General features: G+C 37.1%; 1 protein-coding gene across 1 annotated transcript; it reads right to left on the reverse strand.

Annotated features, from left to right (window-relative positions):
* OPN5 (opsin 5) lies at positions 1-26363 on the reverse strand. The gene is made up of 6 exons (XM_039854345.1): positions 26094-26363; positions 22077-22196; positions 18362-18532; positions 14683-15017; positions 3306-3547; positions 1-64 (listed from the first exon to the last, which is right to left on the reverse strand). The coding sequence occupies exons 1-6, from the start codon at positions 26221-26223 to the stop codon at positions 1-3; spliced, it is 1062 nt and encodes a 353-aa protein (XP_039710279.1). The 5' UTR covers positions 26224-26363.
* Positions 26364-26831: the final 468 nt, after the last annotated feature.

A 26831-nucleotide genomic window follows, 5' to 3' on the forward strand; every position in this document is an offset into this window, starting at 1 on the left:
TCATACCTCTTGATGGATTTCCAGCACAGCAGAAGACTCTCTGACTGTGGTTACAGTGTGCAGCCTAAGTACAGAAAAGAAATGCAATTTAATATGTTTTATTTATATATACATACACATATATATATCATGTCAAACTTGACTGCTATAAAGATTATATGCATAACGCTTGAATTAAAAAGAAGGAAAATAATAAGTCAATTTAGAATTTTCAAAGTCAAAAAATCTCTTGTGTAGATGCTTTCCAAAACAAGCCACTTGTTCATGGCATATTTCCTGTGCCCTAGCGAGTTTGTTGTTCTCTGGGAAAAAAATTTACTGCAAATCTATCCACCACTCATTTGAGCCCTGTGACTCTCCTACTGAAAGAGCGTTCTTTGCAAAGACAGCATTGAAACTAAGATGGTCAGGGGATTTTTGATGATAATAGCAATGCAAGAATTGGGGGCTTTGTTCTTTTTTGTTCTTTACCTTTACTAAAATCCTAGGAATATAAAACGTTTCAGTTCTTTACACCCCCAGCATCTTTTGAAATTTTAGAATCCATCTAAGATTGGCCTAGAATCTGAAGTCTGGTTCACCTGTCACAGACTATTTAATAGGTGACCATTGGTTTCTAGGTAGGCAGGTGAAAGACCTGTGAGCCCATGAGTGCAATGTCATTTTCCTTCCCCAGGCTCTGGTGCACTGACTTTCAACAACGGTTGTATATGAGAATCACCTGGAAGAGTTAAACAATCAAACAACTGAAGCTCAGGCCCAATCAAGACCAATTAAAACCAAATCTCTGCAGGTGAGGTCCAGGCAGCAATTTTTCAAAGTCTCCGGATGTCTTCTACACCCAACTGAGACAGAGAAGCACTACTTACAAAATACAAGAGACTACATCTGGATACCCCGTGGCGGTGAATAGTAACATTTTCAAAAAGGGCTCTTGGCCACACACAGTTTTCCTTAGTTTATCAACATCCACCAAAATCTCAAGGGACTCAATTCTGGCGGGGGTGGTGGGTGAATGAGTTAACTTTTAATGAACTGTTACAGTTACTCAAAATTTATTTCCACAATCTCGTATTCAACTCATTAGCTCTTTTATGTGAAATCACACTATTTCCCAAGAGGATCTTACATTAAAAGCAAATACATTCCAGAGTTCAGAAAAGGAAAGAAAGAACATGGATATCAATTAATTCAATGTAATTCGATTTAATTGTTCTGGTAGTACATTAACCATTCTAAACTGGCTTCAAGTCACTTCACTACACTCTGTGGGCCTCTATGTTACCCACTTTCTTAGCTTCTTAATTGCAACAAAGACAAACGAGATTTTTTTTCCTCTTTGGAATGTTAAAAAAAAACTATGATAGCCGCTTCTCATCCTTCTGCTCTTGTCTGAAACATTCTTCTAAAATTTGCAACTCATTATATCTCTTTAGCATTCCTTCCCTGAAGATGCTTCAATTTCTGGACTCCACGGGCTCCTCCTTTCTTCAGCACTATCACCTGCTTTTTCCACCAAAAGTTGGAACTCTGGAGTAAGGAAAAAGCTCTTGTCTTCCTCTGGCAAAGCAATTGCCATATTTCTTATAAATGGCTAATGAGAGCTGGTGAACCGAACTGTCTCTTGCCTGGCTGATTTCTCCAAAGTTTCGTAGCCCTAAGTCGCTTTCTTCCACATAAATTTCCCCCTTCTCATTGCTGTGTGTTGAATATTTATGTGTTGCTCACACTTGTGAGCAAATGTGCAGAACACAGAGTCAGTCTGAGGCAAACTTATGAGGTAAATGAAATTTGCCTTCAGCCATTCCTGTCAAACTTCCATAATGAGGAAGATGTGCCTCATTATTGTCTCTCATAACTATTCTATTAAAAATGTTCTCTCTATCTGTTTTCATAATAGAGTATTAATAGTTGATAAGGGCAAAGTGTTATTACTTCCAACATAGATGCATTTTAGCATTTGGATTGTTTTAATTCAACAGAGAAGGCATTAACCACCAACAATGTAAAACAAACAAACAAACAAAAAACACTAACAGTTGTAACCTTGTCCTTTTCACACATGCATTTTGTGAAATTCTTACAGTTCAGGAAAATGAGTATTGCCATCAGCTAATTCCAATCCTGGGCTCTAAGTATTTGTAAATAGCAAAATCGATCTTAAACATCGGCCTCCTATTTCCAAATTGTGTGTTGCTGCCCCTGTACCATAGCAACAATGACAATACTACCTTTTATTTGTGCCTTTTTTATTATCTTTTTTCATTTGATCCTGTACCTACATGGTGAAGGAACTAAAGGTCAAAGGATTGGTCACTTATTCAAGAATAGTGAAAGAAAAAAAACCCACCTCTTCTCATAGCTACTTCTTCCTATTATTATTTTTCTCTGTTTTCTACTTTCTTGAGAGAAATAGTTTAGAAAAATAACTAGACCTCAAGTGAGTAAGAAAAAAAAGAGCCCAGAGAACCTGGAGCCTTCTCAACATCCCTCACCTCGAGACTGTGAACTGAGGGGTCTCTCCCACATTCTATCACTAAGACTGGCCCTGACTGGACACAGAAACCCACCAATAGTCCTCAATTCTTAATTCGCCCTGAGCTTTAAGGAAAAATGATGCTAGATCTTCAAACTCACTTGTTTCCTATACAGCAGAAATGGCATAGAACAAGAATGAGTTTTGAAACCTGAAAACCTGAATTTAAATCCCTATTCTGCTACCTCCTGGCTGTGTGAGCAAAGGCAGCTCATGTAACTTAACCTTACTTGAACCTCAGTTTCCTTATCTGACAAAGAGAAGGAATAACATGGGGCTCTTGTAAAAATGAAATTGAGAACTTGGCAGAGAATGAAACTCATCTCCTTTCTCTCTTTCTTTGCCTGCCCAAAGTTTACATATTCTTAACTAACGGTAGTAACATCCCAAACAGGAAAGTCTTTTACTGTTGTGAGAACTTAATTTGGGGTCGATGTCATGTGGAACAGTACTCTTGGAATAAAATGTGTTTGGTCCCGGATAAGGAAGAATGATACACAATGGTTGTTCAAATGGACATAGCTGCAAATCTTAGTTGCTCTACAATCAAAAACAGAATCACTTCTCTCACTCTCTCCCTGTGTCATCAACCCCTACATACATGATTACTTGATTTCAGGAATTTTGATGAACAGACAATAAGCCTTCCTAACACTACTCCTAAGTGATGAGCTCTAACCCTAAAAAGAGAGCATATCAGAGTGGCTTGACCCCCGTGAGATTTTGAAACAAAGAGAATATCACTCATTTCCAGCTTCTGAAATTTTACCTGAAGTCTTCCAAAGATTTCTTCTTGGTTGCTCTCAAACCACTAGTTTGGCAACATGCAAATTTGTAATCAATAACCTGGTAAATGATGGGGTTGTACATCGCTGCTGATTTTGCAAGTAAGGTTGGCACTACAGAGAGTTGTATGGGGATGGAGTCTGGCCTTCCAAAAGCTGACCACACAGAGACCACTGCATAAGGAATCCAGGCAATCAGGAAGCCGGCACAAATCAACATTGCCACCTGGTGAGAGAAAGCAACAGAGAACAATATCTAGACACCTGGTGGAAATGATGGGTGTGGGGGAGAAGCAGGTAGCCAATGGACATCCAAGGAAGTCTATCTATTATCTTTCCATTTACCTTGACATTAGGACTCATTTCTCATGGATTTCTGAGAAGTTAGGCCAGAAGGCATTACAATTCTTTTTCCCGCTTACCACATCCCATCTATTTTTCACTGGAGAATTTGCATGTACCCAAAACCCCAAAGTTGAACCCCACCAACCCTTGTCAGATTGTGCCTCCACTGGGCAGGAAATCATGCTAAAAAGACATCAGTTCCTGCTCAATTTACAGACTTTGCAGCCCACATTCACTTAAAAACTAAATGGAAAATGTGCTCACCTTGATGAAATTTTAAATCACCCATATTTGCCTCAGGAAACTTAGAAACTCTACCCTTGTTTGAAATTCTAATATGAATCTTCTTCAGAGATTTCTATTAAATGTTATTTCTTTTGGCTCAAGTCTTTAAGTTTGAGGGATAGAAGGTAGAAATTCACTAGATACAAAGTAGAAGAGAATCATCAAACTTTATCCAAACTGATACGGTTGTATAAAACAAGACTTTTCCAGAAAGCCCTTTTCTTTCTCACAAAATTGTATTTATTTTAGAGGCCTCTTAGCTTTCTGACCAAAGACTAATTAGAAATAGGGTTTAAAACACCCTCAATAGTTTCTCACCATCTGTACTGTGTCACTTCAGTAATGTAGTCCTAATTATTGCCCGGTAACTATCTACCTGACCCCATAGATCATCTCACTTTAATTTGACAAACCCTTTTCAGAAAGTGTTCTGTGCAATATGCTAGCAAGTGCTGTGGGGGATGCCAATACAGCTTGGTGCCTGAATTGTATCCCTCCAGAATACAAATAACTATAGTACAAGGCTGAATAGGATTTAAGTGCCAGCTCAGAGGAAGACAAAATTACATGCAATGGAATAAGTTTAAGCTTCATGAGGGATGTGGCATATAACTTACACATTGGTGAGTGGAAATAAAGGAATAGTAGTGACACCAGCGGGGCAAAGGCAATAGATAGGTACAAGTGAGGTTTGCACAGGAACTACTGAGCAATTCACTTTGGCCTACGAGAAAGCAACAAAGGGAGATGATGCTGGAAAAAAGATAACATCCATATATTCAGGGTTTTGTATAACATGTAACTGAGCTTGCACTTAATTCCATATGCTTTGAGGCTCTAGTAGCTTTTCAAGGAGACATATGAGAGCTGTGCTTAGGAAGATTAACCTGTAAAAATGAAATGGAACAGGAGGAAATCAAGACATAGAAAAGTCATTGTTTATTCATTCAATCAACAAGTATTATTGAGCATCTCCTATATGTTTTATGTTGAGGAAAGAGCAATGAGCAAAGCAGACACAATCACTGCCCGCATAGAATGTTTACTCTCGCAGGTTTGTTTAGACAACAGTCTACACAAGACTTAAGAGGAGTATTAATTAGAATACTGACACTGGCAAATGAAGTCCAAGCTTTGGTTTTAATTTTAACTTCAGCAATTTCAGGCCCTCGTTGAGAAAAAGGACACTAACTTCACTGTTATCTACGAGAATATTCTTTCTGTAAGATAAATTCAGTAAGTCCTCACTGAACGTTGTCAACAGATTCTGCAACTTTAAGTGAGACAACTTCTTATGACAGAACCAATTTTACTATAGGCCAATTGAAACAAATAAGAGTTAAGTTGTTAAGGCATCTCCTTAAAGTTATCACAAAAAGACATTGAACAAAATGACGTTATTCAAGGACCTGCTATAAAGATACTACTTCAAATTAGCCCTCTGTGTAGTAAGCATCTGGTTGGTTGGTTTGTTTGTGTGTTCATTTTCCTCTTCCCAGTGTACCCTTTATCTTAGCACTGCCAGTCCTCCCTCTTCCCCCCAGGCCATGTTATGACATTGGCATCACAGGCATCACATGGCCCAGGCTGACCAAAGGGCTGTGTGGCCCCAGCTACAGTAGTAGAAACAGGGATGGGTACATGCCTCTAAAGTGCATAATTAGACCCATCTTGAGAATTTTTAAGGGAATTCCAGGAAAAGTGGGCCTTTCTTTTACCTTTGAGTTCCCTTAAACCCTGGGAAGATGTAAGGCTGGAGCTATCTAAGGCCCTGGCGCCACTCCCTCTTCCCCCATCCCCTTTATAAGAAGTGAAATTACAATTCCCAACATCAAGGTCATGACAAGCTAGTATAGAGGATAAATGATGAGTAATGAAACAAAATGTTTTATTAATAGAGCAACAATACTTGTGTAAGCTTTTGTGCTTAAGAAATCCAATTGGATAAGTTTTTCTTATAAGAAAGTCATTTGTGTGCATGTGCATTTAAATATGTTTTTGTGGGAGCAGAGTATTATAGCAAGGAATCATCTATACTGGAGATGTGAAACATCCTATCAGTAGGGTGTGTTTGCCCTGAGAACCCCACATGTGTGGTGTGTATCAGGAAAGAAGCATGGGAAATCTACCTTAAAGTCTCAGGTTCTAAAATTCCATCCAGTAAGTTAAAGGCTTATCTTTAAAAATTAACTATAGCAGAAAAAAAATCTCGACAATATTTATTTGCTTCATTTTGCAAATATTGAGAATCTTCATCCCAAAGAGAGAAATCAAATTAGCCTAGACCTCCTATACTCCCTAAAGCCTTGCATTAGGGTTCTGCAGCCTTGCTTTAAGGTCCGGAACTAAAATTCTCACCTGCACTTCGCAGTTATAAACAAGGCCTAATGCACACATGCAAATCTCCTGCTCGCTTGCTTTTCCATTTTTCTGCAGAAGCTTACCCAAGAGAGACTGTATTTGGTTTGTCTATGTGAATTTTGCTTGTACATGGAATGGAGGCCTCAAGGCTCACATTGAGAATATTTTTTTCTAAATCCCCAAATAAACAATAACTATATAAAAAAATCTTGCTTTAGCAGATGTCTGGAAACTTAACATAGCTCCATCCTTTCCCCCTTAGTGAGTCATACGATGATTTCACAGTATCTTGAAAGCTGTTTTCTATGTTGCTCCCAAAGTCATTGACAAAAAATAGATTAGTACTCAGTCCATAATATTTTCCACATTTTACATACTTTTTACTTTTATGGGAGTGTGCAATGGGCAACGGGAAGGACTTAAAATGTTTGTATTATATTATATATTTTAAACAAACATAGGAGAATTAAATATACCATCATATTAAATGCATAGCAAATGAATCAGTGTGGTTTTTCTAGATTAAAATAAAGCTTAATACTTTAAACTGAATGACTAGAAAGAAAGTATAAAGCAGAAAGAGTGATAAAAGCATAAATTTAAAAGGTACTGCAAAATGTTACTTACATTTTTGAAGTGAATACAAAGTGAATATGAGGCACATTTATTTTTTTTACAACCTTTTCATGTTAAAATATTTTCCACAAAATATTAAATATTAAAAATGTTAAGCTATTTTATGATACACTTTATAAAAGTTTCCAAAACTTTCATATTACGCTCAGTTTTCTGAGAACTTTCTACTCAGCTTGGATATGTTTCTTCATTCCTCAGTCTGTTCTTCATGTCCTCATTGTTAAGTGTGTCCTCATTTCTGTTTTCCCAAATTTCTCTCCTAGATATCTTTAAATCAGTTCTAACACAGGCACTTGTACTGGTCTACCTTTTCTGTTGTTTATTTTTTAATTGCTTCATTTTTGTCCCCACCTTTTGGTTCACTGGAAAAGCAGAAAAACTTCAAATTCTTAACTTAGGCAGTTTTCATGGGAGGAAATTCACAGAATACGTGTTTAGCTTCTACAAAAGAATCACACATCTGCAACCCAGTTCATTTCAAATACATCTTGCTGCAGAGGACCAAGAGATATCAGAACATTCCAGCTACAGCATCAAGTCTCACATAAGTATTATTGTCCATAATCAATCAATTCCTGTGTATTAACCAATTAAAGCAATAATAGAGCAATCGGGTTAAAAATAAATTCTCCAAGTTAAAAAAGGCTCTGCCTTTGGGCCCAATGCATCTGAACCATTCCAGCAGAGGTTTCCAAGAAGGATGTCCTGTCTTCTGTGTGCTAAGGTAGTGTGGTATCATGGGAAAATCCCTTATAAGGCGATACTCTGGAGTTTGGATTCCAATCACAGTTCAGCTCCACTGACTAATGCGACTGAGACAGAATCTCTGATTCTCTAAGAACTGCCATTTCAATCCCTTACACCAGGGGCCTTTGCCCAGACATAAGACTTCAGCCAGTGTTGGAAGCTGCATGCCATCTTGAATAATAGATGAAAAGAGGAAATGGAATTAACGTGCAAGTGGAGGCATAACAGGAGGAACAAAGATATGGAATAAATTCTCCACCAATAACAAGATTGAATCACATTACAGAGGCAGCTAGACTACTGGTAAGAAATATGTTTCAGTGGCTGAGATGAGATCACATCACAAGAAGAGGGATCACCACAGCCGTAAATTGAGAGAATTGGAAGGAGAGAGTACAATTGATAGGAGCATAAAAATGATAAGATTTGGATTTTCCGTCTTGGCTCTAACTAGCAAGTGTATAGATTTGCAGAGGGAAAGATAATATTAAAAGATGGTAATGCAACAGCAAATGCCATTTGTGAGACTACTGCCCTCCACATGCTTGCAGCCTGTCATTGAGTGATACAACCAATGGCATAGAAGAAGTTGGAAAATTTGACAGCTGTCACCTACATTCTTTGGCTCTCAGTTCCCTCACCTATATAAAATCAAGGGTGGTGATAGTAAGCTTTCACTCTACCTTTGCAGAATTAAATAATTCAACAACATGTCTAGTTTGAGTTTCTTCCTTCCTTCTATGTTATCAGCAGGATGATGACTAAAGCCAACTGTCCCAGACTCTCCTTCATACACTTATAAAGAAAAAACTTCTGAGAGCTTTGATGTGTCTGCCATATGTTAGCCCTGGCTGGGATCCAAGCAGAAAATATTAATTCATACTTAAAGAAAAGAAGCAAAAGAAGGAGAATTCTGTACTTCCCAGTTGCAATTTTCTAAAATCTTAAAATACCACTACTCTATAAACAAGCAAAAGCTATGTTTGAAAGGAGAGGATGTAAATTAGGTCATGTCACACTATGCATCTGTTTTAGAGTTTTAGTCTAAAACTGAACACAGTATTCCCCCACGAGGCAGTGGCTGACTTAAAGAACAGCAAATATAAATTTGTAAGTATCTGGTTTAACAAAACAAGGGAGAGTTCACTGATCATTACAGATGAACCAAGGTCATTGAGATGGGGATACTGCTACTCGGAGGAGAACAAATACTCAGATGGAAAGGCCATGTGGTTTTAGTAATAAGAACTATTGCCATAGACCTTTAAACAATCCAACTAATCTAGCCATTTTCATAGAAACTCAGAGTTTTAGAAGGTAACTTAGATATCCTTTAATTCCTCTCCCACACTTTTTCACAGGTGGGAAAACTAAGGCCCAGAGAGATAAAGTAGTAGACTCAGGTGAATCAGTCAAGATGCTGAGTTGCAAGCAACAGAAACTGACTGGCTGAGTGAGACATAAAGAGGAATGTATTGGTTAGGACACAGCATCACTAGGAATGCTGGACTTAGAATTGAGGCCAAGCGGACAGAAATGATACCCAAAATTATGACCTGACCTGATTCTAATGCAGAAACCACTGCTGCTATAGTCATGGCCTGGGGAGAGAGCTCCCTGCCCCTTCCTCTGGTATCACTAGTTCCTGAGACAGGCTAACGTAGCTGGAGCCTAGTGTCATAGCTGTACCCTAGCTGCAAGGGAATCTTGAGAAATTAATAACTGGTCTTTCTACATCTTTTAAATTAAGAGGCAATCTTTGCTCCCCAGTAAGACAAAAATGTTTGGAATTCCTCAACATGAAAATTCCAGACATGAAAAGGGGGTCAGCCACCAGCAGCCAAAATAAATACAAATGTCAACTATGTGAGACTTCTCAGTGAGTTAGTGGCAAAACTGGGATTGACCCCTAGCTTAAAATTCTTTATGTATATAAAATATATAATATGTTTATTATGTATATGTTTGAAACATTGTGTTAGGTCCGGGGAACACAAAGTGAACAAAACAATATGGTTGTTAGCCCCATGGGCCTGATTACTAGTGGTAAAACCAGACATTGAGCAAATAATCACAAAAATAAGTATGTAATTTTAAATTAATTATATATTGTGACAAGTTCTAAGAAGAAAATGTAAAGGCCCCATTAAAACATTATAATAAGAAAACTTTAATTCAATTCGAGGAATACTTCTTTGGGAAGTGACATTTAAGGTAAGAAGAAACAGAGAAAAAGAATTAATTATTTGGGTTTAAAAAAATGAACAATTCATTTCAGCTTTCTCAAAAACTACCCTTAGAGTTCACATGGGGCTCCCTGAATCTGAACCCTTAATGATAAATGATACTCAATGAGCAATTAAGGACAGGAGTCATTAGAGATAAGCAGACATTCATATTTATGAGTTTTAAAAAGACTTAGCAATCACTGTGGAAGAACAAAGCAAAACAAAATGCCTGCTCAGGTATAAAGGGAACGTGGCATTCAAGCCAGGGGTCAAGGGACCGCTTAACATTCATCAAGGTAATTAGGTTAACTTATTCAATTATATATTCATTACAGCAATCTTAATTAAGCATCTAGCAGGCACCAGGCAGTTGGGGCTCAGCAGCAAACAGTACTTGCCCTCACCTAACTGTTGTCTTCTAAAAAAAAAAAAAACAACAACAACAAACACAGGATTCAGTAAAGTAAATGCACCAAGTGCTCTGATGGCCCATAGCAGAGAGACTTAAACTAGGCAGGGAGAATTAAGAAGGCTTTCTAGTGGAAATAGGGAAATTAAGAGAAAGCCAGGTACCCGCAGGATCTAGGTACTAACTATATGAGCCTGGAACATTATAGATAGTCTATGAGTATTCAATGAATAAATATAAAGTGTTAATAGAATTAGCGTAATAATATTTGGAAAACTTAATCTATGCTTCTGATATTTCCTTCCTGTGACTCCACCATTCCCTTCATTAAAGGAACAGAAAGAGTTTTTATTGCCTGTGTGAAGGTTTTTACAAGCAGAAATACCCAAAGAAGTAAAACATTCATTTTCAGCTTCTGAGTTTCAAAAAAAGAAAAAGAAAAAGAAAAAATGAAAACTTACAGAAGAGAAAATAGTTGAGAGAAGAAAGTTTTGAATGTGATAAAAATGACTTTATGCATACATAGCCAGAGACTTGGACTAAGGGCACTAAGTTTACTATGTGAACAATTTAACGGATACATGTGGATGCAAGAGCCAGCGTGGGTAACGAGCCTACAGCCTGAATGCAAGGGAGGACGTTGGAAGAGCTTGTAACTGACTTCGAGAACCTCTCCTAAAGCTATTCCACTGAGCTGAGCATGATGGGCTAGGGACGGGGATGAGGGAGCAATAGACCCTCAATACATTTGGGGATAGGAGAGTGGAAAACTTGTGCCTCACTTCCCAGTGTCTTAACCAAGCTCCCAACAGCCACCTGATGGGTTTCGGTCAAAAGATGTAGGAGTAGCTAGAATTGCTGATAGGCCTAAAGAGGCCTTATAGTTGGAACAAGAAGGATATAAGGTGACATATTACAACTGATGACTGAGACCAGAGGAACTTTAAATATCTCAACAATACCAGGGTCAATAAACGACAACCAGACCAGGAGCTCCCACCAATCAGCACCATGGAATTAAAAAGACCTTTCTAGAACTTATACATTGCCATGAGAAAAGGAGGAAATTCTTGATTCAATTGAATTCATCCTCATTGTTTAATATTGTTTGTTTTACAAGGTCAAATGCAGTCATAAAAATGAAATTATACTGAGTCATAGAAATAGAAAGAGGGATTTTTTGTTTGTTTGTTTCTTTGTTTTTCTTTTGCATATCTCTGCAATTTCTGTGGTCTGTGAAATTTTAGCCTGCTACAAAAGTCTAGCAAAACCATTTTTTAAAATAAGTTAAAGAGAAGCTACAACATGGAGAAAGGTTTATAGATAAAACATCAATTTTTAAGTTGATGAGGCCAAAATGGCAAAATGCAGGTCCAGATAATAACTCACCTAGAAATAATTACAATACACAAAAAAGTAAGTGATTTTGATCCCAGAATACAGAGAGGCAGCCTTTAAATAATAAGCTTTAGACCAGGCTGTTCTGAAGATCAGAAGCACCAAGTGAACAGGCAAATTGCCAATTCTGAGAGGTAGCTGAATGAAGAATAAGACTTCTAAGACTATGAAAAGGCCCAGCATGAGGTTGTTTCTATTTATTTTTACTCAATATAAAAAAAAATCAAGGTCAAAATTAAATAGTAACTTCAAATAGTTTAAATTTAGTACAGAAGATGTCACAATAAAAAGTTCTGTTTATTTTTCAATGTGGGTTCAATTTTGACTTAAATTTTTTGCATAAATGTTAATAACTAGAATATTGTATATTTAAGTTATTTTACTATATGTTTTATATATGTATATGAAATGTAGACATAATATATGATATTATAATAGAGGCATTATATATAATATAGTGTCATTTAATATATATGTTCAAAGATATAATAAAATAAAATAAATAAAATAAAATAAAATAAAATAAAATAAAATAAAATAAAATAAAATCATGTACATATGTGCCAACACTTTTCATTTAACAGCTCTTTAGTTAATCTGATCTGGGTGAGCCTGACTAATCTAGACAGTCAAAGTCAAGAAGAAGGATAACAACAAATCAAATTAAATGGTGTGTGCATAGCTTCACTTTGTATGCATAATGAGCTTCAGAAGCACTGACTAAATAAGCTGCCCACTCTCAAAAATACACAAAGAACAGACGCTTAGGGCATTTCAACTAACAGAAGAGAGGATGATGAGTAACAGATTCAGAGAACCTGGAGAACGGCCTCATGGGTATGAGGATCCAGACTCACTGGGCAAGACCATCAAAGTGTCTCAAGGCCAGTAACATTAGGGAATGGTGGGAAGAGAAAAAAAGTCACAGGACATCTCAGCAGCTTCATGGTATGCCTAAGTACAGGGCTGCAAGGTAAGCTAACATCCACGTCCCAGTGTGATCAACATCCTGATATTTCCCTGGACACACTTCCATAAAAAGGAAAATTTTTTATCTTTGTTGCTTTTATCCAGTTCCTAGAACAGTACTTGGTACAGAATAGCATTTAGATTAAATGTAACCCACATTTAATTTGTATTCATTTATTTGGATTAAATTTCTTTTTTTTTTAATCACAGATAATAGCTCAAAGAAGTACTAAAAATTAATACCTTCATTCATGATCCTACATTTTATGGAAACATTTTTCCTACTTTATGATTAATTATAAGATAGAAGTAGATCACAATTCCTGATTCTGCATTTTTTTTCCAGGAGGAACTGCTCTATTTCTTAGTATAGACTTAGAGTGATAAAAACTTTCCTCTAACTTTCTCCTACTCAGCATGTGGAGTTTAGAGAGTAAAGGTCAACTGGAACCATCAAGAATCTCTAGCTTGAACAAACTGATGGTTGCCAGAGTGGAGTGGAGTGTGGAAAAAGGTGAAGGGAAATAAGAGGTACGAACCACCTCCAATTATAAAAAAATAATAACAAGTCATGGAGACGTAATATACGGCATAGAGAAAATAGTCAATATTATTGTAATAACTTTGTATGGTGACAGGCGATTACAAGTCTTATAGTGATGATCACATCATAAGTAATATAAACGTTGAATCAATATATTGTACACCTAAAACTAATGTAATATTGTATGTCAACTATATTTTAATTTTTTTAAATGAATTTCTAGCTCACACTGTGCAACCAAGAGATCCTAGCACAGCTTTAAAAAGTCTACAATTTAGAGACAGGAATATTACTAGAATAAAAGCTCTGATTTATTAGGAAGCCATCTCTGGTCAACAAGGAAATGTATTATTATAGGTCCCTGAGACCAGTGGTCTCCAAAGTAGGCTGCGAGGACAGCTGAAGGTGAGATATCAATCAACATGATTGATTGGGATACCAGAAAGAATGACTAGAACTTCAGTCTACATTTATTTTTATTTTTCAAGTATAAGATAGAAATTCAGGTGTTCTGATATTAAATACACAGTTTTATGATATGATCTGTATGTCATTTATATTGAAGGCATGTGCTAAAAAGTTATTTTTCACCATAGGGTGAGATCTGATGAAAGTATAAAGACTACTGCCTTAGACTTTATCAGAATTCCTAGAAGTTATAAGAGAAAGGAGGAACTACAATTTCTTTAACATCTTCTATGCACCGGATGACAGGATAGTATGCTTTATCTCACTGAATCTCTACCACAACCCAATGAGATAGATGTTACTATTCCTGTTACACAAGTGAAGAAACAGAGATTTAAAGAAGTATCTATCTCTGGGCCACAAACCTGGGAAGTGTTGGTGATGGAATTAAAACCCTACTTTGTTTTCAAATTGTCTGCTCTTTTCCTTATACCACAATATCTAAAGAGTTGCCAGCTCTGAAACTAGCATTTACAAGGCACTGAAACCTACAAATATTGCTCTTGTGTTAGTGTGTTTCCCATAGGAAAGCAGATGTGATAAGCTCTTACTCCGTAAGTAATGTGACCACGCAGAATGTTGCTAATCATGCCCACCAAAGTCCATATGAAGCATAAGTACTGTGAGGCATTTTGTGATTCATAAAATTTATTATTTGTATTACAAAAATAATTTTTAAGAACCAGTAATATTCTATTCAATAAAAAGAATAGATCCATTGTACAGATTTGGTAGCTATTAGAAAAGTGTGTGTGTGTGTGTGTGTGTGTGCATGTGTGTATAAATGAGACAGAGAGAGAGACTGAGACAAAAACAGAGAAAAGAGATACTACAAAGGCTTAGAAAAATAATACCAAAGTTCAGAAATGCATCAACAGTAGAGGTTTTAAGTTTTCTCAGGAAACTATTCTCTTTGCCCTATGAAGTTTAAGTGATTAGAAAACACCTCTGTAAATTATTACTGCAGTTACCTTGGTCAGTTTCATTTCCAGCATGTGGCTGCCATGAATCCGACTGTCAAAATGAGCTACTTCTTTGGAGGAGGACTTAACCTTGGCAATGATCTTCACGTACGAGAACACGATCACAGCCGTTGGGAGCAAGAGGCAGAAGAAGAGGATGTTCAGGATGAAAATCTGACCCCCTACTGAGGCCTGGGCCAGCCACCAGTCCAGGGTGCACGAGGTTCCAAAGGGCTCAGGTACGTAGTCCCCCAGACCTACCAAGGGCATGGTGGTCCAGAAGGAAGCATAGGCCCAGATGACTGCCAGGCAGATGTAGGCATGCTTTCTTTTCAGCCAAACACCTGAAGGCAGAAGAAAAGCATTACCAAGATGTAATCTGCCCTCACCCAAATACCTCCCCTGAATATGTCAAATTCCACATCCAAAGAGTTATTCCACTGGATTCTGGGAGAATTGCTGAGATAACTGAAGCCTGAAGGAGAGTGGAAGGAAGGGAGGAAAGTTGCAGAGATGGGGCATTTTTCCAAGAGAATAAAATCAAAACTGATTTCACAAAAAAGGTTTTCTCTGGGCATCTGAGAGCCTTGAGAGGGGGAAGTAACAAAATCTAGGAAAGGGGGACAGTAAAAAGATGAGAAGATGCTTAAGACAATGGAGGATCTTCAAAAAGCATGCAGAATAACCTTTGGGATCTTATCCAATGCAAGAGACCAACTGGTAGAATATTAGGACCAAGCCCAAAAAAAGCAGGTATTAGTGGGTCATCCAAGGTAAGAATCTTTGAGGTAGGTGAGAAATGATAAGATACTGCTCGTGTCTTTAGAATACCCTACTCCCTAAAAGCTTTTGTGTCTCCCATCTCATTTGTCTTTCTAGGTGCTTGTCAAGTTGGGGGTGGTTCAGCTATGATCATGACTGTGTGGTGTGACATTTAAGAGGTTGACTCTGCTTGATGAGAGCAGGTTTTAAATCTTCAAATGTTATTAACACAATAGTCACACTCACACAGCAATAGAAAGAGAGGCAGAGAACCTAAGTAGATTGGATTATGTTACGCAAAAGCAACTCTGAAAATATTCTCAGAAAAACAAAAAAAAAATAGCTCTATTTTTCAGCACTAGTTTTCATTAATCAAAACAGAATTCCAAGAGGAAGAAATACTGCAGTCATCTAAGAAAAGCTGTAAAGCACTAGTGATCATTTTCCAGAGTTCCACACAACCACCAAACAGGTTGGCCTGATCTATTGCTGCAGCCTCCATGGGAAATTATTTCCAACCTCGCTATCACCTCAAACCAAAAGGGCCAGAGAAGTGATTCCTTACTGCATTGGTTTTGTATTAGTGGAGAAGAAATATCAAAACATATTCAATAAAAACTGAATGATTTCTTCAGCATAGACTCAAGGCCTACCTCTGCTTAGTGCCATGTGAGGTCTGAAAAGTCAGTAGAGCTTCAATTCTAGTATTTGACCTTCATGTAACCTTTCTATATGGCAGTGTTCTTAGCAGTTAAACAGAGGAAGAAAGACTATATTGCTGACAGGTTTTAACAAGGGTTAAATGAAATAATGCGAGGCCTGTTTTGCAAGCTATAAAGACCTACATTAACATAAATTTTTACTCCTGTGTTTGTCTCATTTAGCGCTAACAAGAAATATAACAGATTGTTTACATTCTCTGTTGTCTCTACTTTTTTAAATACATGGCATTTTATACTATAAAATGCAAATTTCTCAAGCCCAACCAGATAGGGATTACAATTTCGTAACCATAATATATGTCAGTTCTTGGTTTTCCATTAGAATGGATAAAAATTGGCACAGATAAGTACATGATTTGTGGGAATGTGCATAGGCATAAGTATAAGCATTTATGGTCAGGGTTACTTAGTGAAGTGTTTTATACTTACATTCGAGTATGGTGAAAGGCTGTCAAGTACAGGAGGGAGTAGATTAGTAGGTTGGTTCTGTGTTGCTCCAGAAGTCAGAACTAGGACCAATGGGTGGAGGTTACTGGGAGGCAGTTTTGTCTTAATATAAGGAATAACATTGTAACAATGGGAGCAGACCAATCAGAGAATGGGCTGCCTTGTGCAGTAGTAAGCTCCCCATCACTGGTCGCTGGAATTATTCAAGAAGAAGCCAAGTGGCTATCTGTCAGGGATGCCTTCAAACAGTTTATCACATTACATGGGAGAAAGGTCTACATGTCTCCAAGCTATCTTCTAATTCCAACATCGTAAAACACTGTGTGGAGGGTTTAAAAGCACTTCAAAACCAAATGATGAAACCATACTATTGAGATTTACTCTTAGAAGAAGCTGGAAAATATATACAGTTCCCATATGAAGTTATGTCCTGCAATGATTCTGGGGATGGGCAGTATCATCTCTTTAATTGACACGAAGCCTAAGTTCAAGAAAACATTTAAAAAGCAGAGACTTTCATGTTTAGTATTCCTAAAATATTCTCAAGAAGTTGAAATTTTACCTTCTCTTCTATAAAATCTATAGGTATATTTAAGTTCTATTTGATACGACCAAAAATAAGTTTATAGAAAGAAATCAAAGTCTCCCAGAATATGCATAATTGTATATTTTTATCTTATTAAAATATTTAAGCTATTTCTATTGGAAGTTTTAAACTGTTTAGAAAAAAAAGATGCAAATTTTTTTTAAATGAGTGCTGGATTGTGAAGACGGTGGATCATGACCTGACCTTCCCCCACACATAGTTTCCTTGGAGTTTGGGACTGTAAACTTTTAGAATGTAAAGGAAATTTTCACCACATTGAGAGTGTCAGGTCAACTTGATTTTTCCCACTTCAGGCTCCAAGCCTTGCTCTGTCCCTACGGTCACAATTACTCTGACTGACAGAATGACAGACAAAGCAGTTTTTTTCAGAGGAAACCATATTATTCCCTGGTTGCGCCTAGTTCTCAATATCAAACTTAAGGGCCCAAACGCTTCTCTTTTGGGCACAATAAATTCCCAGAATCTCAAGAAGCAAAAGTAATAAAAATTTATTTTAACATGTAGATTAATCCAATCATTTAAAAAAATCTCTATCTCCTAAAAACATGTTTATTGCTGGCTTATCTATCATCAGTTCTCTTAGTCATTCATCTTTCTACCTACCGATGCCACAAAATAAACATCAAGCACTATGTCTGTATTTGTGTCCTTTCCTGCAGGCATAGCTTCAAGGTTCTCTGACTTAGCGATGGACTGTTTGGAATTCCTCATCTCTGAAATCATAGGCTACCAGAGTACTAAAGGAGAATCAGAAATATCTTAAATAATTAAACTTACTATGTGGGGAACCAGACAAACATCATGGACCTAACATCCTTCCAAAGTATTTTATTTCTTCTGTTTGCACGGAAAAAGCATGGTAGAATCTTACACATTTTTACACAGGAAAATTATATTTCTAAAAGCATTATAGCCAAACACCAGACATTTCTATAAAAGTAATATTAAAAGAAACCTACATTGACATAGTTTTAAATCTTCAAAAATATGTTAAAGTAAGATAGATTATCAATAGAAATATTCTTGTTGCCAAGAATATTAATGAGGTTATCAATAATCCTTATTCATTACTCAGGGGTAAAATTGTTCATCTCCGACAATCGCCTTAGCTTTAACCATCAGGGAATGAGAAAGAAACCTTCCTACTTACCATATGATAAATAGCAGATTTTCAGGTATCGATCCAGACTGACAGCCGTCATGGTGATAAGACTTCCACAGCCAAAGAAAAATCCAGCCCATCCATACCAGCGGCAGCCAATCCAGCCAAACACCCAGCGGTGACAGAAGCAAGAGATGATCGTGAACGGTTTGCCTACAACTAGAGGGCCAAGCAACTTGTCAAGGGAAGTTCCCTCTAGTTAACATTTACCTACCTACCTCGGCTCACTGTTGAATTATATCCTACTCAAAGAGATAACTATTTTAGTAAATGTTAGGTTCAATTTGTTTACAATCAGACCCAGATTTCTGGGATTTAAATTATTTTTTCCTTTGGCCTCCATTAGTTTGTCAGGTTTTTTTTTTTTTTTGACTTTCTAGAAAGTATTCTACAGATGATCCTCGAATTAGGATAATTCAACTTATGATTTTTCAACTTTATGATGGTGTGAAAGCAATATGCATAATAAATTACATGAGTTATTCAACATTTTTATTATAAAATAAGTTTTGTGTTAGATGACTTTGCCCGACTGTAGGCTAATGTAAGTGTTCAGAGCTTGTTTAAGGTAGGCTAGGCTAAGCTATGATATTCAGTAGGTTAGTGTATTAAATGCATTTTTGACTTAAGATATTTTCAACTTGAGATGGGTTTATTGAGAGGTAACTCTATCATATATTGAGGAGTATCTGTAGTTTAATTCATACACCACACCCTCCCTATTCAGTCCTTGTATTTAATCTTCACCCTCCCTAAAAGGAATATGCTGAGGAAGCTCTTCAATGTCTTTTTCTGATATATCTATCAAAAGAAGGTTTCCTAATATGATAGTGATTGCATTAGGAAAACCAAGTAACCGATATTCAAAGCTTGCAGGTGCCAGCCTGCCCCATCCCTCCCAGGTGTGCCACTTCCTCAGTATTCAAAGGTATATGGAAGTTCCTGCTAGTGCTGTCAACTAACACATATTTCTTGAGTGCCTTCTGTTAGCTAGACACACATCTCTAGTTGTCGAAATAGCTAGTGTCACTCTCCATCTTGCTAGACTGTGCACCTTTATATTAGAGTTTCTTAATCCAAATTAGTCGAACTCCATTGTCAGTGAAGAAGCTGAGTGTAAAAGAATTGTTTTTATTCAACAAATAACTATTTAGTGCCTCTTATGTAACAATCACGGAGCAAGGTGCTAGAGGACAAAATGGAGATCAAGATTCACAAATTCATTTTTCATAGAGAGAGCAAACAAAAGAAACAAATAATTTCTAGTATGATACAATATGTCATGATAGTGATTAGTGCTGTGAATAAAAATAAAGCAGAGGAAGGAAATAGACAGAAAGTGTCATTTTACATAAGGTGATCTGAGAATGTGACATTGAGGCAGATGCTAAATCAATGGAGGAGAACTCAAGCAAATATCTAGAGGAAAATATTCCAGGCAGAGGAGACAGCAAACTCAAAACTCTAGCAAAGTATCTGCTGGATGGGTGCTAAAGGCAGCAAAAGACAAGTGAAAGTGACTCGGATGGAGTGAAATTGGTGTCTGTTGTGTCTGGGACCCATTAGCAAAAGCTATTTTAAGCTTCCTTCTGGAGCGGAGCTTTTGATGAGCCTTTGGGATGTCATTTAGAATATCTCCCCCTTCTCCTCTTAGTGAGTTGGTTTTGAACCTGGCTGCACATCAGAATCACTGGAGGAGTTTGTTTTGTTTTGTTTTGCTTTGTTTTGATTTATTGTAAATATCAATGCCCAGGACTCTAACTCCCAGATGATCTGATTTAATTTATCTAGAGTAAGCCCAGGTATGGATATACTTTTTTCTAGCTCCCCAGTTGATTCTAATACATATACACAGTTGTGAGCCATTGGGATTTAAATAACAAATATTAGTTGTATAGATGTATAGACACCTGGTCCCTAGGATGTACTTGTTTAAGGTACTTATAACGGAATATAGTTGACCAAGAAAAAAATAAAACAGACATAAATATTTTTAAGATTCATTGGAAAGGAAAAGCGTATTAGAGCTAGTGCTGAGAAGTTGGAAAAAATGACCTGAGTTAATCAGAGAAAGCTATTACATGGAAGAAATGCTTTCTGCTGAATTGCTCGAAAGGCGTGCAGAGTAATGAGATGGTTTGTGCAATTCTAGAACAGACTTGCTTGGTTGAAAGCATTTTCACGTATCCAACCAATTAAGGACATTTTTATTCAAGCCTAATCTAATTTAGCCTTAAGTATGAGTCTGGTGTGATTCAATGGTGAAGGATGTGGCTGAAAAGGCAGATTTCATTCCATCATTTTACCTTCTGTACCAGGGAGAGAACCATCAAGCAGTAAGCAAGGTGAGCGAGCCAGGAAAGCTATCATTCACGTTGCGACACCGCCATCGCATGGCAATAACTAAAATGGCAGCCATGTTGCAGCCTCAAAATTTTCCTGGAGTTCATCTTGACTATTTTCACAGAAAGGGGCCTGACTGTCATGCTCCTCTTGATATGCATGTGTATTTCCCATAAGAGCTCATGGTATTTAAGTCCATCTAGACTGAGTAAAGGCTTTCTAAATAACCTAGAGCCTCCAAACTCTCTGCTGCTGTGTGATAGATAGTGACTCGATAGGTAGAGGCTTATTAATGAGCCTTGTTTTTAGAAATTGGCAGTGGCTTAACTATCCCTTTGTGACGAGAGAGTCAAATATCAGAAAATATTTTAAAATGAGATGCTTTAGATGTGAAACTGTTAGAAATATTCCAGCAGAAAGAGGATTAATGTGTACTGTTCAAATTCAATGTCCCCAGTTCTAGTAACTTAAGACCATATTCTAAAGAGAAGAATGCTGGGCTCCAAAGACACCTTTGAATGTATCTAGGCAACCCTAGAATTCTATGGATGAAAGCAAAAGAAGGTGACTTATCCAAAATCATTCACATTTGTAAAAATGAATTATAATTAAAGAGAAATTTTATTCCATTGTCTACTTAATGGGTTATCAGAAACCGAAGAAGCAGTTTTCAATTTTGACTTCATATCAAACTTATCTGGAAACTCTCATTTTAAATATCCTGATGTCCAGGTAACATTCTCAAGCAACTAAATCAAAATTTCCAGGTATGAAATCCAACCATGAGTATTTTTTTTAAGTTCCCCAAGTGACTTTTTTGTGCAACCAAGTTTGAGAACCAATGAGCTGGAAACCACCTATACTTACAGTCAGTCCCTAAGCCACACTTAAATATATCATTAGCAACGTAGCTTTTCTCTTTTCCTATACTTGCCTCTCAGCCTGTCTTTGTTCATTAGTTACCTTTTATTTACCCCTCGATGTTTATTTTAGTAAATTTCTTAAGTGTGGAAGGGGCATAGCAGAGCTCAAAACAGTGATCTACAGCCTGCCTGTAAGTTTCTGTTTTCTGATTCATTTAGCCCACTACACTTCCAGGTGTCTAAGGGATCTTTTATTTTTCCAGAGAGTATCCTCGGCATCTAATATGCCTGGCACATAGAAAGGACTCAATAAATGTTAAATGAATGATCTCTTTAGCCAGACAGACACTTCATTAACTTACCACAGATTCTGTAAATATAACTTGTGGAGGGAGGAGCATAAAGGCATGGCAGTAGGAGGTGATCTCCAAGCCAGTGAGGACTTTAAAATGGGGCATAATTCAAACCCCCAAAGAAGAAAAACACGGTTCTGTTACCTGAAATCCCCAGATCACAGATTGCTAAATTGATAGTCATTATTTCCGCAGGTCTCAGCTTCTTCTTTCGTCTAGAAGACATATAAAGGACATACCCATTTCCAACTGTGGACAGAATCCCTACAAAGAAAAATATAAATTCCCATCATTAAAACTAAGCTTTAGAGTTCACTTGAATATGAAACACTTCTCATTTTGAAAAATGGACACCATAGATTTAGAGGGTAGTGAGAGGACTCTACATAAAAGTCTAAATTAAGAAGATGAAATAAAAAGCATGAGTTGTGAGTGACAGGCGAGGGATGGGTTGTCTCCAAAGGGGTAGGAGTCAGGGATTACAAGACTTCACTTACCCAGAAAAGGGAACCACTAACTTCCCAGTGAAGCTAGGAGGGTGTGGGCATCCCGATGGTCAGCTCTCGTACTGGCCCCCGGGGTGGAGTATTTTCTCCGCCATTTTTATGGAGTGTTGGCTTTATAGAAGGCCCTCCCTCTGATAAGGAGGGTTGTTAATGCCTTGGCTCTTGATAAATTCTGAAGATGAAGTGACCCCAAACCAAATGAAGTGCTTTCACTATCAGTGTGGACTCCTGAGGGATTCAGGAGAGGCAGAGGCCAGATAAGGCTGGCATAACTCCCTGCAAGGAAAGGGTCATCTCCTGGAGACACATCCCAGGACTTTTGCCTCCTGGGGGACACATGGACACTAGGTGTCTGCAGCTGCTACCAGACTAGGTGTCAGGGGGAAGTGGGTGACAATTGATAATATGGGCTCTCCCCCTCCCACCAAAGGGAGAGAAAGTGACCCTGCCCTCAACCCACCAACCTACCGACAATGGTATAAATGTGTTCCCACTTTTTTTTTTTATATCCTTTCATTAATGACTAATTGGCTTTGGAATTACAATGAAACTGTTCAAAAGTTCTTACAAACCCAGTTTAAATCCAAAAAGACCCAATCACTACTGACTTTATTTAAGAAAAGAATACACCTACTTCCATAGCTTAACATGTAGAGTAGATTTCTTCAGGAATTCTTGCTTCATAGTGTAGCTGTGTATAAATGAGAATCTGGTACAGCTGCCTTTAGTAGTAAGGAATAAGGAGAGTATTAACAGGAGAAACCCAGATTTTTCTATTTTAATCTCTACTTCTCCACCACAATTCATTTGGGGGGCAAGGAAAGAAATGTGTGTTTCAGCTGATGGTATGAAACCACCAGGAACTAACTGCATTGTGCCCTTAGTAAATTCTGAATCCCTGGAGTAGTGCTACCTAATGGTCCTTAAAATCTCTTTAGCTTTCTTACGACAGAAGAGGGAAAAAAATAGGAGAGATTATGGAGTTCTAGAGCAAACCAACTGAAGTGAAGCCTATAATTCATTAACAAAAACCAGCTAAGCAAGGCACACTGGGAAGTTAAAATGCAAAAACATGGCTTGAAAAATTATAAACAGATGCCATCTGCTTTGTATCTAAGAATATTAAAAACAATAACTATGCATATGCATTTGATAGACAAAGCTCATTTAAACGCCCTTTGTCTTTCTACGTCTCTTTTAAGAATTTTGATTTTCTTACTTTTCCATTCTTAAATTTTCTTTACTAACTCTGCCTCATAAGGCTTTACCCAGTGCCCAAAGCATTACCTATAAATAGTTAACTCTCTGTGTGCTGCCTGTATGTAGATTATTTCCACGGGCAATCTTATCTGTAGGGGGTATCAGGAGAATACAAACTTATTTTCAAGGATAGTTAAAGGAAAATAAGATTAAGAAGGTTAAGACTAAAAGGGAGACTTTTTAGATGATCAAATTCTTGAATCTTTCTATGAATACAAAAATATAAAATCACATATGTAGACTGTTAATAAACTAAGTATTTATAGTAAAAGAGTAGAGGGTGGAAATGGGTCTCTAATTTATTTCTCCTCCCTTCCAAACTTGGATTTATCTTCTCATCTTCCAGTTTTCCCTACAACTTCTAGTATTTAACAAAGTTAGACAAGAATGTCATTCCACTCTGGTTTCTTAAAAGGAATTTGGGAGCATCCCCAAGTGTATCCTAGAAGGGGTGAAAATTAGACACAGGACCAAGCCCAAGAGCTGGATCTAAGTTGAGTCCAAGCCCCTCCAGCTGACTCTGATGTGACTGAATGACTGTTCTAGAATGCATCTTAAGCCCCACCCCCAGATCCCTGAGTCACCTGATGCTCCCTTTGTTTGAAGACTCTTTTTGGACCTCTTTATCTAGTGTCATCGCAGCATGCTCATTTGAAAAATGACTGGATTTTCCTTCTAACCTTATATTCGTCGAGGGAGAAATTATCTGGATTCTCCCTCACCCCACTTTGCCTCTCTTCCTGCGATCCCTCTTGTCAGGGTGGAGAATGGACTGCTCTCCTTCTCTGTTTTGTCTTTGGCAGGTTAAAGATGTTACTTTTTAATTCATTCCTTTCAACTGATTGAGACAAGTTCAATTTATAGGATGTCTACTTTTCTGTATTTTTTTATCACTAAATGTACTTATGTTAATAAAAATGCAGTGTGGATTTTACTACCAGACAGTCCTCATGCAAACAGAGAACTTAAATGTTTTATTCACTGCTGTTTTCCCAACAACTTAAATAGTAGCAAAAAAATGAACACTCAATATCTATTTGTGTTTGAAAGGACACATTTAAATCAGTTAGATAATAACTAGTAATAAAGCCAAGGACCAAGGGAATCCTTTTGCAGCAGAATTTCTGATTCAATCTTCATTTTTTTTTTTTTTGCCTCAAGTACTGACTATAAAGGGGTCTCCAGACTTTTCTAGTGAGTTTTGCTATTTCAGAAGTTTAAACAAAATTCTTAGCCAGTAATAAATAGATGAGAGAGAGAGAGAGAGAGAGAGAGAGAGAGAAAGAGAGAGAGAGAGAGAGCTTGACCCAACATCTGAAAAGTTTAAAGGCAGAAGACACACCTAAAGACATAACCCACCTGCATGCTGGTTGCCCAAATTTAAAACAACAATTTTAAATTTAAGAAAAGTATTGTGGTTGAATTCTAATTGCCTAGACTAGTGCTGTCCAATAAAACCATAATGTAAACCAGAAATATGAGCCACGTTTGTATTTTAATTTTTTCTGGTAGCCACAGCAAACAAAATAAAAATATTAATAAATTAATTTTAATAACATATTTATTTAACCTAATAGATCCAAAATGGTAATGGTGGGACATACAGTCATTTTTTTTTAAATTATCAATGAGCTATTTTACATTATTTTTTCCTAATAGTCTTCGGTATTTGGTGTGTATTTATACTACAGCACCTCTCAATTTGGAAAAATCACAGTTCAAGTGCTCAGGAGTCACATTTGGCCACCACATTGGAAAGCATAGTCTGGAAGCAGACGCATCATGTTGTGAATTATACACAAAAGCCTTTGACCCTGGACTGACTTCTATTTATTAGCATTACATCTTTTCGACTCTTATCAAAATCACTTAGTAAAACTATCATGGTGCAACTTTACTTTAGATGAAGTAAACTCAGTGTGTCCATCATCACTACAGCACTGGCCCGAGTTTCGTCAGTCATGAAAAGATGAGGCTGAACTAGATGATTGCTAACGTCCACACTAAGCCTATAATGTTTTGATTATATCAAAGTATCTTTTAACAAGTAAAAACACTTTATTTAAATAAGAGCTCATTATCATTAATTTTGTTATTCAGAAGACAAACCAACTATCAAAACAACAAAAATGAAATGTGGTCTCAAGATAAATTCTTTTGCCGTAAAACTTTGGATTATCAAGGGAATATTTATCCCTAATAATAAAGATAATAGTGTCATTTCTACAAAACATTTATTGAACTCCAGAATGCCACCCTATCTTCTGCTTTCCTCCCACTTTTCACCTCCACTCAAAATATTTATGAGAATACTGGAATCTTTGTACAAAATAAACATGTCTGCCCATGAGTGTTCTAGTTGCGGATTTTGCACAGAAAATTTAAGGAAGCTTACCAATTATTGTTAAGTAAAACCCAGCCACCAAATCCGCTTCCCAGGAAAGTTTGGAAGCAAAGGGATCTCCGTCTCGAAGGTAATGTGGCAAGTGCTCGTCCTGGGGCAGGGCCGTGTGGTTTAGTGCCATGCTGTTCTCAAGCGACCAAGAGTCTGAAAGGCAAATTGGTATAGATCTCAACCTGAATGAGCCAACTTAAACTATTGCATAACCATGCTTCTTGTTGTAAAGTGAAAATCAGGGTCCCATACTCATGCTTAATTTCCTAATTAAGCCATTTCTCAGTTAGGAAAAATAAGTGCAGCTCACTGTCAGCATTCATTTATTTTACATAAACATGCTCTTTGAGGTTGAAGCAAATCTGAGTGGTTTTCAATGAGAAAATAAAATATAAAAACTCTTCTTGGAGTTATTTCAAAACAGAACTTGTCTTTAATCCTAATGTAACAGAAATGTATACGTAAGTCGGATTCATCAAATAAATCTTCAGCTAACAACTGTTCGAGAATGATGTTACCATCACACATAGGAATGCTATGCTTTCTAGGATTTGACATTTTCGCAATAGAGGATTACTATATTTTGTAAATGGAAATACCACTACTAAAAACAGAATGCTACAAATAAAATGATGTCATTTGTTTCCAAAGACTATCGATATACTAGAATGATGCAAAAAATAATAGTAAAAGCGAAATATTTTATGGCAGACTTTGGAGGTACGGTTAGGGCTGTAA

This window comes from Pteropus medius, unplaced genomic scaffold, assembly GCF_902729225.1.
Source record: "Pteropus medius unplaced genomic scaffold, Ma_sr-lr_union100, whole genome shotgun sequence".
NCBI lineage: Eukaryota > Metazoa > Chordata > Mammalia > Chiroptera > Pteropodidae > Pteropus > Pteropus medius.

Bases quoted from the DNA above. Each gene is read 5' to 3' on its own strand.
- OPN5 (XM_039854345.1), bottom strand. From the start codon at position 26,223: ATGGCACTAAACCACACGGCCCTGCCCCAGGACGAGCACTTGCCACAT. The intron at 3,548-14,682 runs GTAACTGCAGTA...TTCTCTCACCAG, and splicing joins TGGAAATGAAACTGACCAAG to GTGGCAATGTTGATTTGTGC. The intron at 65-3,305 runs GTAAAATTTCAG...TTCTGTACTTAG, and splicing joins AAATCTTTGGAAGACTTCAG to GCTGCACACTGTAACCACAG.